Here is a 17,592-nt window from a genome sequence, read left to right as displayed (position 1 = left end):
GTCTTCAGTTTAGTTCATCAGAAGGACCATTAACAATGGACTGCTTGACCTTTGCCTTTGTGTGTCAGTGCGTCTGGACTTAAATGAATTCATTGACAAAACAGTATTCTGTAGAACTTCAAACATAGCTATAAAATGAGTTGCTGGAGCAGAATAAACCAGGGAAATCAAATGGTTGCTTTTAACAGATCTTTGTCCCATGAACTAATCCTTCATTAACCATTAATAAACCCATAGTTACACTTTATAGACAATCGATGATGGGCACAATATATGTTGTAAACAATGGTACGCTTGTCCTCCTGCAGAGAGAGGAGCACACGGAGCTCGTCCCCTGGCTGGTGGTCACCATCCCCCTCACCACGCTGTGTGTGCTGGTGGCCATCCTGGTGGTGTTATGCATGGTCATGACAGCGCGGAAGAAGCGTCAGTCAGAGGGCACGTACAGCCCCAGCTCCCAGGAGGTGGCTGGGGCCAGGCTGGAGATGGGCAGTGTACTCAAAGTGCCCCCCGAGGAGAGGCTGATCTGAGGCCAGAGGATGTGTACAGGGCTCCTGCCCCACGAGGAAGACATGGAGGATAAATCAATGACTGATCCTCCACCTGGGAACACAGCTTATGTCGAGGTCTCACAGATGGACAGGTGAAGACCAGAGAGAGGCTCCCCTGTCGGGGGGGGGTCTTGAGGAATACTAAAATCAGGTCAGGTCCATGTGAACAAAAGTCATTTTGGATTTTAAGAAATGTTGCACTGGCTGGACAACACTGAAACTGAGCTCCACATGATGAAGGGCAAGTATTCAGGAAAACCAATCAGCCTCCTTTACCATCACAATCCTTATTAAACACACATTTGCAAGACATATGTGTTTTTATTGTGAAACAGACGCTCATTTACATCCTGTTGTTGTCCTGCTAGAGGTCACTTGCTAATGCTAATCCCACATGACTTCAACTCTTTCATCAAAATGGGTTTGGCCCCTGATATCCTCCTTCAACTTTACATCTGTGTTTTTGGTCTGCCTCAAAAATGTGAAGAAGCAGAAGAAGGAATGTATTTGTGAATCAAACCTGATGTTCTGTTTTGCTGAATCAGAGATGTGGAATTTGTACAAAATGTTCATGTACTCAGTTACTGAGTCATTTCTCCTTATTTAAGCTTCTGCAGTCTGTGAATGAAGACATGCAAACAGTTCAGACGATGGAGCCTGACTCCGAACCCCCAACAGAACATGTGAATGAATGACTCTTGCTGTAACATATTGTCAATGTGCACTGTACAGGCTGCCTATTATTGGTCACTGTGTAATAATGCTGTCACTTTGTGTTGTGTATCATTTGCTGCAAAAGTTAAAGTCACTGTATTTTTTGTAATCATTTCTCTGGTAACAGAACAGGATTTTTTTGTATGCTGTATGTAAGTTGTCAGTGTTTTTGGATATAAATAACTTTTTTCAGATGTCTAGAAAAAAGGAGAATTCAGCAAAGTCTAGTTAAATTGTATCTAATTTAAAGAAATGTCCTTAAAGTCAGATGGCACTACCCTCACATTTGAAGTCCAGGAAGTCTCCCTGCTCACTCCCCTTTCACTCTGTCCTCTCCGGGGCTCCTAACTGAACAACCAGCACTGCAGGAAACTGAAGGTTCTGATGTGACCCATGTATTGTATTTCATGAAATAGAACCGGTTGTGAAAGGAAAGTATCATGCAAGTCAGAGCTAAATATGAATTAGATAAACTCTTGTCATTACTATTCAGAGTAGTATTGAATGCCATTTTAAAAGAGCGATATGTATGCATTTCATCATGGTCTGTAAAGTTTTAGGTATGGGTTGGCATAATGTCAATCGTTTTCAAGATATTACAGTTATCTCTGATTTATATAATCCAATCTAGTACAACTAACCCAATATTGCTTAAATGTGGTTAATCAGATACACTGTATGGCTTAAAGTATAGAGACATCCCTGTCCAACGTAAAACCCATTCCTGTTCAAACATGACAATGCCCTCAGTCATCCCAGTTATGTACCTGACTGAGGTATCGCAGCACATCATTACCATGGTTTGAATAAAATACGACAAGCTCTCCAGCATCAGCAGACCAGATCGACTAAGAGTCTTACTGTAGGGCCTGTGGGAAGCTGACAAGCCTGACATGCAAACGTTTAGAAGAAAAGAGAGATGAACGGGGACTGTGTTCCCTCAGATTCATTCAGATCTACTTGTAGTATTCGACATAATGACCCTGACCTGTGGTCGTAAAATGTGAACCTCACAATTATCATTTATAATTTTGACCCAGCCCAAATGTGTACCTGGGTCGGGTCTAAGTTCCTCAAAGCTGAGTGGACCCCATTCATGATATCTATTGTCTGTTTAATATCTTGTTGTTTTGTTGTAAATCCAGGAATTAGATATGGTTCACAAGTGGAAATACTAAATATTTATTTATGGTACATTTAAACTGATCCATACTGCTGCTTCTCTCTCTGAGGTTGTTACAACTGGCTACATGCAGGCTTTAATACAAGTCAGAAATCACTAAATGTCCTTTCATGTGCATCATGAAACGACAGTATGTGCCTTCCTGTTTCCTGCATCCATCAAACACAGATGCACCCTTTGTGAGGACTGTATTTCAAAGAGAGGTTAATGAAAGGAAGAACCTCAGGACACATATTCAAACATTGTTTAATTCATTATGGTATTGTACAGACCTACTGTGATATGGTGTTGTTACTTAACAGCAGGACATGGTAGTGATTTCACACTGGAGTTGTTTTAAGTAAAGCCGTACCATGTACAGCACATCTACATTCCATGTTTTTTTTCTTCCAAAACAGGATATATTTACTTTAGGGAATAACCAGGATTTACATTATGAGTGATAGTGATACACACAGATTTAACAACATAACTGTATTAGGTTAGTTCCAAGCAATAAGATTAAGTTGAACCTAATTTTTTGAAACATATTATTATTGCTTTCAACTAACCTAATACAGTATTGGAAAATCTGTTGTCATAACACATTTAGTTAAAGTCAACGTTTCAGTTATTCAGTGCACTTCATAGAAACCTGTTTTTTTAAGTGAATATCTCCTTTTGAAGTAAATCTCTTTATTAGTAAGTGTGCATATGAGGAAGATTTTGTGTTTAATGGTCATTTTGTGCATTTAGTTTGAAATGGCGCTTCAACTGAATGAATGTCAGCGGGCATGAAATGTGTTCAAAGAAAAATAAAAACAAAAGAAAATGAATTATCTTGATGGATGTGTTTTGGTTGTTCCCATTCCCAACAGTAAAAGAAAAAATACTCTTACGTAGGTTCAATATTTTTCAATGAAAATCGAGTGGTGGGAGTAATGACAGAAACTTATAACTGAAGAAAAAAACCTCAGAAACACTGATAGAAAAAAATTAAGTAGTTGAACTGTTGAACCCTTCAACGTTCCCTAACCCTTCTTTAAAATAAATGTCCTTAAAAAATAAATCCCCCCCTCACTCTCACTCTCTCTCTTTGAAGCCCTGATGGTGCATTCCTCCGTCTCTCTGAGCGACTCCCACCCAGCTGGCTGCTGGCTCGGTCACTGCTCCTCCCTAATGAAGGCAAGTGAAGCAGGACAAGCCTCCCCTCCCTGATCCCACAGTGAGGGAGCAGGGGGGCCGCAGATGCTATGGAATTGTTTTTAAAAACACACAGAGACATCCTGTCAGTCAGACTCAATGGAAAAGTTCTTAATATCTCATCAAGATATTCAAAGATATCTTGATGAGCAGTATTCAAAATGCAATTAGATGCGATAATACTTTATTAGTCAGATCACAGTAGCTCCATTTGCTACATCAGAATCAGAATGGGTTTTATTACCAAGTAGGTTTATAAATACGAAAAATGTGCTTTGGTATAAGTGGTGCATACAAAGACACAGAAAGAGGAATACTTAGCAAAACAAAATAAAATAAAAAATAGGACTTATTACAGCTATAAGACTATTATAACAAATTAACAATATTTACATATAAAAAACACTATGTTGTATTTAAAGTGGAGAGCTGTGCTGTTTTAAAAGAGGTAGTGGGGAGAAGAAGTGTGCAACATGTGCAGGATTTACAATTTTAAAAACAACAAGATGTTGTTCACATGATGTGCTTTAATGTGATGCATGATGTGTTTCTGGGCTAGATAACGAGTCAGTGTCAGTGGGGGGGCCGGGCCTTGTTTAAGAGGCCGCTAGCGGAGGGGACGAAACTGTTCAGGTGGAGAGAGGTATTGGTCCTGATAGAGCGCAGCCTCCTGCCAGAGGGGAGGGGGGTGAACAGTTTGTGTCCAGGGTGGGAGGGGTCGGCCACTATCTTCCCTGCCCGCCTCAGGGTCCTGGAGGCATGGAGGTCGTGGAGGGATGGCAGATTGCAGCCGATCACCTTCTCTGCAGAGCGGATGACACGCTGCAGCCGGCCCTTATCCTTGGCTGTGGCGTACCAGATGGTGATGGAGGAGGTGAGGATGGACTCCATGATGGAGGTGTAGAAGTTCACCATCATCGTCTTTGGCAGGTTGAATCTCTTCAGCTGCCTCAGGAAGAACATCCTCTACTGGGCTTTTTTGGTGAGGGAGCAGATGTTCTGCTCCCATTTGAGGTCCTGGGCGATGATGCTGACAGGAAGCGGAAAGACTCCACAGCAGTGACTGGGGAGTCACACAGAGTGATGGGGGGGGGGGGTGGCGGGTGGGGCTGCGTTCTTCCTAAAGTCCACAACCATCTCCACTGTCTTGAGAGCGTTGAGCTCCAGGTGGTTTTCCCCACACCAGGTCACCAGATGGTCCATCTCCCATCTGTAGGCAGACTCGTCCCCACCAGAGATGAGTCCGATGAGGGTGGTGTCGTCTGAACTTCAGGAGCTTGACAGACTGGTGACTGGAGGTGCAGCTGTTGGTGTACAGGGAGAAGAGCAGAGGGGAAAGAACGCAGCCTTGAGGGGAACCGGTGCTGATGGTCTGGGGTCAGAGAGGTGTTTCCCCAGCCTCAAGTGCTGCTTCCTGTCAGACAGGAAGTCTGTGATCCACCTGCAGGTGGAGTCCGGCAGTTGGTTGCGTTGGAATTGTCAGTTCACCTTAGGTTCCTAGCGGAGTGAAATGACCCGGAAGTACCTCGGTGGCAGCCATGATAAGAGCTGTTGGAATTCTCTAGATGATAGGAAAGGAGGTTTCAAACTTCCTTTATATCCTCCTTTAGCTTAGGAAACACTGGACCTTCCTTCATGAAAGGAAAGGAGAAAATGCTGCCCCACAATGCCTTGCTGCCGAAACATTTACCGAAACACAATATTCGGCCGTTCACAGAAACAACCGATTATGACCGAGAAATTAGTATTATGAAAGTTACGGTGCTTATTCAGCATTTTACAACTTATGCCGTAACTTGCCAAAGTTCTTTGTTCTGAATGGCCATCACCATAATAATCAAAAGGAGAAATATGAACGTTACTTTTTAACTGTAAAATTATCAATTTAAGTCAACATTTCTCAGTGTTTACTGAGCTGTATGGGGTTTATCAAAGTTGTTTAAAAATGTTTGAATGGTGATATACACAGTGATAGATGTTAATATTTTTTAATATTTTCATATAATCATCTGATTGGGATTCATGTGAATACGTGTGGACCAACACAAGGGTGACAACAATACGTTTCACGTTACTTTATTATTTCAGTTCCAACCTAATGAAGAACATATTTTTCACTGTTGTCGACGTTCATAAAGCATGAATAAAACAACACCATAATATCATTGGTTAGGAATAACTCAATATGGAGGTTAGGAAAATACGATATAACAAGACCCTCTAAGGTACATTAGATCTGGGATTTAACTCTGTGTTTGATTTGAGGATTGACTGGTGCACAAAGGAGTGCTTCAGTCTGACTGTATTCAATCGCTGGACCCTGTATCTCCGATATTTATGGTAGGCTGATTCATAGAGTTTCTCACAGGGTTGACCTACAACCTTTGAGCAGATTTTTACTTTAAAGCGGTGGAAAACACTTGTACCATGTAGTATTGCAATACTGTAGAACACTCAGAAACACAGATGTAAAAAACAGAAGAATAATTTGTCTACTGGCCCCAGAGGACCTAAGGCAGACACAGATATATTCTAGAAATAATCCTGGTTTATCTATTTCCTGTTATATTATTATTTATGTAGAACACTGTCCTTGTGCCTTGTCTTAATCCACGACCCTCCTCTGGCGATGGTCTGATCCTGCTGCTAATAAAGCTTGCCTTTTGTTGTTGTTGTTGTTGTTGTTGTTGTTAATACCCTTTCTGTTCTGGGTTTTGACAAAACTACCTTTCTGCATAGATACCACTGGAGGAAACTGACAATATTTTTCTTGTAATATGTTTTGTTACTTGGGTGAACTAAGCCATCAAAATGTGTCACAGAGATTTCCGAACTCTTTCTCTGTCAGTGCACTGACTCATAATCTTTGTGACTAACCCTAAACCCTCTGGTCCCAATGGGTCTGCAACAGGAACACTGCTATATAACATACTAAGATATAACATTGAGACCAGTATCTACACCAGGGGTATTCAACTAAAATTCAACGAGGTCCAGGTAGAGAAAATGTCCGGAACATCAAAATGTCTAAGTTGCTTTATGAATTAGTATGATATATATATTGAAGTGACCTGTAGCTTTATCAACATCTGCATGTAATCAACAACTGACTGCCAATCAAATAAAGAAAGTACAATTCAAAAACAACAATATGTATTGTCAATTATCATTGAACTATACAGATATACAGTAAATACTGTGGCTATGTGTAATGTTCCTCTCTGGCTGCATTTAAAAATAAATAGAGAAAATACATAAAATAGCTTTTAAAAATATGTGCATCTTAAAAGTGCTTAATTTTAGATAAATAAAATAAAGTGTAGCAGCAGCTTGAGTTTCCCTTTTTCTTTGTTAACCGTTTCACATCATGACTTAACAGTTTCAGCCGATTATAGAACAATATCAGTCTGTACACATCATAGCAATTGAACAGTTTTAAAGTTTCTCTTTCTTTCCCTCACTTTTTTAAATTCAGTGTGAGAGTTGAGCTGGAGCTTGTCCTGCCAGGAGTTTAAATCTGGGCTGAAATGGTGTCAGGGCCGTTCTCATACACACATGCAGGTGCTCATTGGTTAGCCTCGGTTAGCCTGCGCTGGAACCATATTTAGTTTTAATGTTGATCCTGGTGGACTGATCATATGCTCTGAGACTGCTTATTTGTTGTGACCTCAGTTCTGACTTGAGAGGGAATGTTTGGTCAAACACTTGGTGTTTTGTCTCATAGTGGCGTTTTGGCACTTTTAATGAGCGCCACGGTCTCTGAACAAATGAGACACACTGGTTCTGTGCTCCCAGTGGGCAGGATGAACATGAACGATTCCACTCAGGGTTCAAAGCTCTGTTCTCACTGTCCACTTTCCTCTTCTTGGAGAGCGCCATGTGTCATTATGTGCCTCTCCCTGTCTGCCGCTAACACGCCTGTTCACTCTCCTCTCCGTCTTCTCTCCCTGTATCGCTAATTATTCTCTTCACACTTTCATCTCCGCTTCTCTCTGCCGCGCTCTCGTCTCTTCTTCTGTGTTTCTCTCCCTGTATCTCTCTCTCGTCTCTTCTTCTGTGTTTCTCTCCCTGTATCTCTCTCTCATCTCTTTTTCTGTGTTTCTCTCCCTGTATCTCTCTCTCATCTCTTCTTCTGTGTTTCTCTCCCTGTATCGCTCACTCGTCTCTTTCGCCCCCTGTCGGCGGCGGTTAAAATAGAATCGCCCCGTCAAAATTGAAATCCCCTATTAATGTATTGATTATAGATCCGGGTCCGTATAGGTCGGCGTCTGGGTCCGGATCTGGACCGCGGTCCGCCTGTTGCCGACCCCTGATCTACGCCCTCTGTGTGCAGATACATTTGGGATAATATCCAATCACAGACCTTTTTCAGTTACATATTTGAGATCACATCTTAGAGCTAGTGTACGGTGGCCGACAACGGCCCAAAACATTTCCAATGGGAGAAAAGCCCAAATCTGAAAAACACAAATCTGCCAATCATGCATCACCGACTTAACAGCACAGGCAGCATTTAGAAAACAGTCAGCAACTTGAGGAAACATGCGCAGCGTTTACTAAAGGCTGCAGAAACCAAACGCTGCAAATACAAAACGCTGAAGAAGCTCAAAACAAACGGAGGGAAGCAGACAGCTGGGAGACCAGGGGACAGGGCTGGACTGGGACAGCTAATCGGCCCTGGCATTTAGCCCCAGACCGGCCCAAATCCATAAAACAAACGAATAGTAGCGGTTCCTGACAAGAAGAATAACTCAGTATAATTTAAAAAAACGCTATTATTATCCTTTTTACGTACCAGGGGCAAACTAAACTAATACATAAAACAAGTATGTGTAACTATCAATCATTAGAAATTAGACCTTCAAACCCTCTCACAAAGCGAACAGTGACCGAGCACTAATAGGGGGGTCTGATGGTGGTGGAGGCGGGGAGGGAGCGGATCAACAGCTTGAGCAGCTGTCAACTCAACATTGTAAATAACCAACCAAAAACGATCACAGGTTCATCTTGTTTTGGGCGTGAGAATAGTTTGGGCAGCGTGAGAGCGTGAGATTGAGAGTGAAAGCGTGTGTCACACGCCAGATGCGTGAGAGTTGGCAACCCTGGTTTACCTGCTGCAGGTGGGGCCAACCAGTTATACAAGAGGGAGATAATAGCTGTACTTATTTTTTAATGAGCCACATTCCATGATGCACCAACTTCAGACTTCCTTACAGAGCCCCTCCTCCAACACACACGAACATGACCAATGAGGGCACAAGATAAGTTTGTGCACAGATGGAAGGCTGACAGGCAGGTAGGCCAACCCAAGTTCCCATCAGCAAAAACACGTGGGTTTGCTATCCTAGCTCCAAAATGGTGGAATGAGCTCCCCATTGAAATCAGGACAGCAGAAAGCCTACACATCTTCCAGACTGAAAACTCATCTTTTTCGACTCCACTTCGAGCGATATAATTACTAACGAAGCACTTATATACTAATAAAGGGCTGGCTTATCTAAAGCCAGTTGAGTAGCACTTGAAATGTTTGGCTCTATGAAACCTGATGTACTTATATGATTCTGTTTTCTTCAAGGTTGTGTCTTCCTGGTGGAACGCACTTATTGTAAGTCGCTTTGGATAAAAGCCTCAGCTAAATGCAATGTAATGTAATGTAATGTAATGTCTGGGGGGGTATGCTCCCCCAGACATTACCCCAGACAGACAGACATTACCCCAGACAGACCCCAGACAGACCCCAGACAGTTTTAAAAATAACCCCTTAAATTATGACTTCTAGTGAATTTAGGGGGGGGGACCCTATAGTGCCCTGCCTCCCCTTTCTATGACAACACAATAGAGATAAGACCAGATGAGTCTACAGGATGAGTCGACGGCATCTTTTCTTGGGCTTGTTTCTCCCACAGATTGACCCTCTGATATGACTCCCCGATAAACACTGCTATGCCATTGATTAGGTTGGAAAGTGTTCCACATTCGATGACAGTTTGGGTAGTTTCAGCCAGGACAAGATTAAGAACATGAGCATAGCACTACACATGGACATGAGTGGGTGACTGGGAGGTCATCAGTGCAGAAAATCCTTTGTACCGGCCTTGCATATTGAATGCTCCATCTGTTGCATTACCTATACACATGCCCTTGTCCAGTTTCAGATGCTCTAAGACCTCTGAGAGCAAGTTCACAAAGTATTGTCCGGTGGATGCATGGATCTTCACTAAAGCCACAAGCCTCTCTTGCAGTCTCATTGACATATTTTAAGATTACTGAACACTGATCCTGAGAAGTTATGTCTTGTGTTGTGTCCAGCTGAACAGAAAACATTCCGGCCTTCTGGACATCACTGGAGATACTTTCTTTGATTAGACCAACAGTTTCTATTATGGAGTTAACAGTAGTTTTGGAGTGTAGGGTGATGAGAGACCCTCTACCTTTTGTTCCACTGGATTGGTGCAATTTCTTGCTCTTCTCTACGCAATCATCCAGATGCACTTTTAAGCAGACATCATACTTTCCTAATAAAAGGATGAGCTCCAAAAAGTTACCGTGGTCCACGGTGTTGTCAGCTAGCATAGATGCTCCCTCATTCTCCACCTGCCTACACTTTCACCACATCCACCACACGCTCCAAAACATGACGTCTCTTTCGGACTTGTTCCCTATGAGCAGACATCTGACTGCCAGCAAACATGCTTTCGATGTCTGCTTTAGAGCACCGTAAGAAAAAAGCTTCAGCACAGGTTGAATGTGTAATGCTCTTTTCGTGCTCCTCTGTACGCTGGTGTGCGTGCCTCCAATCTGACATTCCAGTTATAAATGTGCCAGTTTCAGTCCTCTTCCCAAATGCCAGACATACAAAACAAAACAACATATGACGTCCCTTGCAATATGTAAGCCACTTTCTGCTGGTGCCATCTTTACAGGTGAATACCTTCTGCACAACTGGATTTCTGGTATGTTGTTGTGGGTGCTGTTCTAAAAACATCTGTAACATAGATGGCTCGGGGCGGGCAAAGTAATCTATGTCCTCCTGCTCTTTGCTCTACTCACTCTCGCTGACACTCTCCTCTGGGGATGCTACCTGGCTCAACACAATGATACAGAATGAATGGATTCCCTGATAGAGGTCCATAGAAATAGGCATTGACATAACAATACCACACAGTTAATGGTCAAAACTACATGTGTGCCTCCATTTTTTATCTATTTCTATATTATTCATTCTATATATTGTCAATCAAAACTACCACAAAAAGCTGACTATAAAAAAATTGTTCAGGTCCCAAAAGACCACTGTTGCCCTTATAACCATATAAGTAAATAAACTAAACAAAACAAGCTGCCAGCTGACAGTAATTGTTCATGAATGGTGGTTAACTTTCAATGAGACAACGTATCAGAGTCCCAATAAGCTATATTTTAACTTGCCAGGGTAAACCTAAAAAAGCCAGCTTACTAGCTTGTAGGCTAACGAATGTTTCTCTTATAATATTTGTCGTATTAGTGCTTCATCAAGGGGATATTAATGGGTTCCAGAACTACAGAGTATCATAACCTTAATAATAATCTTTTCCTAATTTTCTTAGCTTCTGCTTACAGCGAGTTCTCCTCCCTCTCCCCACTCGCGCTGATCTCTCTCCCTCTCATCAAGGTTTGAAATGAAATGAATCATCTTCCTCACCACCAATATCGGCCACGGGTTAGAAGAAGATGGACCTGTACTAAACATGTCGGTTATTTTGACACAAGCGGCAGCATCGGCACGAAGGGCCTGCTTTTTTTCTTGCCCGCAATTTTCTGCTCCCCCTTTTCGCTTGGCCTTCGTCTTCGCCATTTCTAACTCGAACTTTTTTTTTTCTCGAAAAAAAAGGCAGTTTGGCTTCAACGTCCGGCTCACCTCCTGGGGGCGTGATTTAATGATGCACACCGAGCGACACAAAGGGGGAGGTAATTAAAGATTTGATTGGGCCGGCCCAGTGTCAATTACTAAAAACATTTAAACAGAGGGCCAATCTACCCGTCTTATGGGCCGGGACTTCAGAAAAAAAAAAAAAATGACGTGTCGGCCCAAAAGGCACGTCGGCCCACCGGGAAAATGCCCGGTATGCCAGATGGCCAGTCCAGCCCTGGCAGGGGACAATAAAGAGTGACGCACAAAGCTGGGAGACCAGGGGACACTAAAGAGTGATGCAAACATCTGGGAGACCAGGGGACACTAAAGAGTGATTTAAACATATGGGAGACCAGGGGACACTAAAGAGTGATGCAAACATCTGGGAGACCAGGGGACACTAAAGAGTGACGCACAAAGCTGGGAGACCAGGGGACACTAAAGAGTGACGCACACAGCTGGGAGACCAGGGGACACTAAAGAGTGACGCACACAGCTGGGAGACAAGGGGACACTAAAGAGTGACGCACACAGCTGGGAGACCAGGGGACACTAAAGAGTGACGCACAAAGCTGGGAGACCAGGGGACACTAAAGAGTGACGCACACAGCTGGGAGACCAGGGGACACTAAAGAGTGACGCACACAGCTGGGAGACCAGGGGACACTAAAGAGTGATGCACAAAGCTGGGGCTGGAGCACTTGGTGACGTTCAGGATTATAAAGTTGTCTGTTTCATAATTGTAAGTGTTTTGTCAGTACATTTGAAATCACTACTTTATTGCCACATGGGATCCATGCAGATATGAAGAAATGACATGAAGAAAGTTATCTGAAACAGATCCTCATAGCCAAGTCCATGTGAAGAATATAAATAGAGCTTACTTTAGCAATTTAACTATACCCTGCACTATTGCTGGCCTGGAATCACCCAAAGCTCTCACTCAGAAGTCTTCTTATTTTACAACTTTTCGTTAGGACGTTTGAGATAGCCGGAAGAGGCTAAGTTTATTGTCCTTTTCAACTGGTTGGTCGGATTGTTTTCTCCACAAAGTGAACATATTGTATTAATAGCATCTGAAAACAGAACAGCTTCAAATGTAGTGTGGTCTGATCTGACATTTTATCAAAGTGTTCTGACTACAAAATCATTGCCATTGAGTTTTTACCTAATTAGTCAAAATCTACGATAACCTGCTCTTTTAGGAAATACATTTTTTAACAACTTAAGCTATATTTGTTACCTGATTTTGGTCTTCATAGAGGAAGTTTAGGTCTTGAGAGACAGAATTGAACCTTTTGGGGTTTTGGTATTTTTAAGGGATTTGTTTTAGAATAAGATGAATATAGAAATTCACAAACTACATTGTTGTGTTGCCTTTTGAGCCAACAGCAAAAAAAAGTGCCAACATTCAGTCAATTGTGAGCAGTTAGTTCTCACAATGGACTGTTATTATAATTGTTTACCATCTATTTGTGATCTTTTTACAACCTTATAGCTGTACTTTATGAGAAGGTTCTTGTCATTTTATAGTGAATGCAGAGTGTAACCCTGGTTTAAAATCATTATTAGATTTGCTGTCACCAAACTCAAATGTCAACCATGTCCCACATGTCCTTCACTATGACATATATTGACATTTTGCTATACAAATAAACTTCATTATAGACTCTCCCTCCCTGGCCCTCATGGTGCACCCCCATCCTCCAGCACCTCCTCCTCCACCCATCTGCCCCCGCTCTCCCTGACTGGATGGCTGGTTGGCAAGTGACAGGACTGACAGACGAGGTCTGTTCCTGGGTTAGTATCATGTCGGCGGGGAGCGAAGCCTCCCGGCGGTGTCAGCCATCATAGTGCCAGCTCCAGGTCTAATGAGGGAGCCTGCCGCTGAGGCATTCCCTCCCCGGTGTCAGGCATCGGCCGACAAATCAGCAGTGCATCACAGGCCCAGCACAAATGATATGTTGACAAATGCAGATATTTCACTTTTAATTGACACTAAGAGACAGAGATGATCCGGCTGCCAGGGCTTCTGAGGAGACAAGGACAAGACAAGATGGGAGAGAGATGTGGAGAGGGAGAGAGAGAGCAGGGAGGGGGGAGGGGGGGTTAAAACAGTGTTGGAGAAAAGCAGATAATGGAATGGGCCTTGGAAGATGTTTAATATTTGCGCAGGGTGTCATTTTTCTGTGTGTTATGGTTGGGGGGTAGCAGAGGGGGGGTTGAGATTAGAGGTGTGTGTTTCTGAGACTTGTCAGTGCTGACAGCAGCTGTATTATACAGCAGCCACTGCCTCCTCTACACCCTGACAACACTGCCTATTCATTTAGCCAGGTGGGCTTCTCTGTAAAGACCCCCATCTGAACTGTGCTGACAAAGGCTGCATCAGGAACGCTTTATATTCCTCTGTATGTGCTCTTATTAGGCGCTTTCACACCAAGTACTTTTCCCAGGAATAGTTCTTGGAATTTGTTCCCTGGAACTCTTTAGTTCATGAACTATCTAGTAGATCGCGTTCACACCGGAATAAGTCCCTGAGGGAGGATCACGCAAATGAAGCCGCTGACGTCACTTCTTCTTCTGTTTTGGGTTTACTGGCAGGCCGCAAACAACTTCACGGCGTATACTGCCACCCGATGTCCCGGGTAATTCGCCAGAAGCGCCGACACCTCCTCATCTCCACCGCTCCCACGTTTTATTTTGTGTTGCCATAAGTTAGTCTCTCTCCGTTGGTGCGCTGGGCTAATGCTAATGCTAATAATGCTAATGCAAGCAAATAAAATGGCGGCTTCACAAAAACGTTTTGCCGTTTTACGGGCCGTAGTTTGCAATTCGCCCAGCCAATGAGAAATGGGAACCTTTTACTCCCCAGGAAAGTACAACCTCTCTAGCTGGGACTGAAAAGGTTCCCGAAAACTAAGTGCTAGTTCCAGATATTTTTGGTGTGAACGCAAAATCCCAGGAACTATCGGAACTATTCCTGGGAAAAGTACTCCGGTGTGAAAGCGCCTATTGTCTGCTGCTGGATTGATTGTATGATAAAGGCGTTTCTGTAAGTCAAACCATTGTTGAATTGCAATATGCATACAATTCCATTTCATATGAATTATTATAGTTACTTTTTACTATCTTGTCATACATTTGGCTTTTCCGGCACTTATTTTCAAATAAATTATGTATTCAGTGTAATTTAATTAATTAGAAGTGTGTTTAAGGATACTAACAAAAAGTGCATTTGAATATAACTACTTAAATGCAAACAGGGGTTAAGTGTCTTGCCATTAGGACACTTTGACATGTTACTGCAGCGGTGGGGAACAAACCTCTGCCCTGAGTTAAATTCTTAAATATTCTTTGTAACACCAACTCTGGCTTTAGTCCAAAAAATGTGCTGTGACTAATAGCAACTTATTAAAAAGCTTTTATCCTAGCTCTTTAACGTTAGCTTGCTATACGGCTTTAGCTAGGTAGCTAACGTCAGGTGTGATTGAGTAACATTATGATGCGTTGAACTTTTGTTCAAAAATATATTACTCGGCAAAAGTGAATGGTAATAGAGTGGTGCAGTGACGAGTCCTAAAACCCGGAAGTGAGTTAGCATTTTACCACTACCGGTTCCCTCGTCTCAGATTCAATGGGATTTCTCCATAGGAATGTGGAAAATAGCTGGAAATAAGGTCTGTGGTTGACACAAATGTAACCTGTGAAGCCCCATAGCCCCCGCCAGCGAACACGTAAACACTCCCGCTAAGTTTGTTTGCCCCTGTTCTGCTTGAAAGCAAGTACCTACGCTCTTGCAAACTGTTAAAATAAACACTTCAACTTGTACAATTTTGAATCTGTATGTTTGAATATGGATCTTAAGTCGGCGTGACGTTGAAGCGGCGACCCTGCTGTAGTTCCTTTATAGCATAACGTTAGCATTTTGCTTCTGGCGACTAGATTTATGATTAAAAAATGATAAAAGTAGGGTAGACATGTGGATATTATCCGGTTGAACAAAACGTGCATTTATCTAACAGGTTTGTTTTACACAGACCTTATTTAGAGCGATTTTCCAAAATCCTATGGAGAAATCCCATTGCTTTTTTGTCGAGGGAACCCGAGCGCAGCTTACTTCCGGGTAAATACGTCATCCCTGCACCACTCTATGTTACATGAAAAGGCTGAAAAACCGCACCGCACCGTTGTGACGAAAAGGGAGCTGAGCCAGAAGGCAAAGCTCTCTGTCTACCGGGCCATTTTCGTTCCTACCCTCACCTATGGTCATGAAGGATGGGTCATGACCGAAAGAACGAGATCGCGGATACAAGCGGCCGAGATGGGTTTTCTCCGCAGGGTGGCTGGTGTCTCCCTTAGGGATAAGGTGAGAAGTTCGGTCATCCGGGAGGGACTCGGAGTTGAACCGCTCCTCCTTCGCGTCGAAAGGAGCCAGTTGAGGTGGTTCGGGCACCTAGTTAGGATGCCACCTGGGCGCCTCCCTAGGGAGGTGTTCCAGGCACGTCCAGCTGGGAAGAGACCAAGGGGTAGACCTAGGACCAGGTGGAGGGATTATATCTCTTCGCTGGCCTGGGAGCGCCTTGGGATCCCCCAGTCAGAGCTGGTTGATGTCGCCAGGGAAAATAAAGTTTGGGGCTCTCTGCTGGAACTGCTACCCCCGCGACCTGACCACGGATAAGCGGGAAAAGATGGATGGATGGATTTATTTAAAATGCTAAGCATTTTAAATAAAAAGACAATATGTTATTCCATATCATTTGAATGGTTTATTTTCATATTTTCATAGCAATACCTTAAGATGAGTAGCTAAAAGATGGCTCTTTGAATATGTTTGATTAAAATGTCAGAAGCAACATTTCGGGTTGTGTTTACTGTTACTGATTTAGCTCGAGAAATAGGCTACTTTTGTAGACAAATAATGAAACTGACAATCAAACTAAATGAGCAGAAGCGGGAGGGCAGCAAGCAAAAAGAAAATAGTCTTCCTGTTTGTCATCTGGGTTTCAGCGTTTTCGGTGAGGGACCCAAATATGACGGCATTTATACGGTATGTATATAAATACACACACAAATAAACACAATTCTATATATACATACACATATATACTGTACATACACACATATATGTACACATATACATATACCCTTTTCCAGGGCGAAATAAAAAGAAAGGTACAAAATGAATTCATCCAAGTCCATGTACAGTTTCATTTCTCATCCTATTTAGAAATCAGTTATAATTATTTAAAAATATATATATTTTTCCTGATATAGAATCGGAGCCATGCGAGGTATGGTAGCTACTTGTAATGCGGAAAGCTTTAAATATTTCAGGATCAGCATCACAACAACAGGCTAAGAAAAGTGTTCGCCACGGATGTGACAGGAGAGGCAGGAACATCTTTTATGTGTGAAAATATCAAATCAAGGCTGTAACCACTGGAGTGCGTTGGTGTATTACAATCTGATTACAACTTAGAAATCCAAAACATGTAAGAAGATCACATTTCTTAGCCTGGTAAATATTCAAATCTCCAATAAATAAAATCTTAAAATTGAACAATGTGGCCTAGAAATGTGACGGTGTGCTGATACAGTTTCACTTGTTTGTATGAAGGACTTTATCAGGTTCTTTGTGGGGCCCTTCAGCACTGCCTGGTCGGCATGTTCATTTTTGAGATTCACATATTTGGGAACAAATAATGTATTAACGTGGCAGGTGAGGGACAGTCAAGCATTAAGTCTCTCAGGCTTAAAACTAAATTGATTGCACAATTGCATACATTTTATTTGGTGAAGCAGTTTTTACTCATAATCACAGATGTAAATAAGAAAATAATGTGTTCACTCGTTTAAACTGACCAAGATCTGAACTGTATTTGGCTGTGTATTAAGAGTAAGACTGAGCCTTGATCATGCGTCAACCATTCCATCCACTTCTTTGGTCCATTTCTTGATAATTATTATATGGATTATCATACAAAAATAGTACTGATATTCATGTTCACCTCACTGAGGGAACAATCAGCATTAGGGCAAAAGGCAACCAGAACACCAGGTCTGGGTCTTTC

At 42.5% G+C, this 17,592-nt stretch overlaps 1 protein-coding gene across 1 annotated transcript in view; it reads left to right on the top strand.

Annotated features, from left to right (window-relative positions):
* LOC117535894 (protein crumbs homolog 1-like) overlaps positions 1-3,263 on the top strand; it is a gene marked incomplete at its 5' end in the record, with an annotated part of 27,062 nt that extends 23,799 nt beyond the window's left edge. Inside the window, 1 exon segment of the mRNA XM_034200546.1 lies at positions 309-3,263. Coding sequence (XP_034056437.1) covers positions 309-530 — 222 coding nt within the window.
* Positions 3,264-17,592: the final 14,329 nt, after the last annotated feature.

The sequence above is a fragment of the Gymnodraco acuticeps genome, unplaced genomic scaffold (assembly GCF_902827175.1).
Source record: "Gymnodraco acuticeps unplaced genomic scaffold, fGymAcu1.1, whole genome shotgun sequence".
In the NCBI taxonomy this organism is placed as follows: domain Eukaryota; kingdom Metazoa; phylum Chordata; class Actinopteri; order Perciformes; family Bathydraconidae; genus Gymnodraco; species Gymnodraco acuticeps.
Note: the sequence above shows the minus strand (reverse complement) of the source record. Positions and strands in the feature narration are given on the sequence as shown.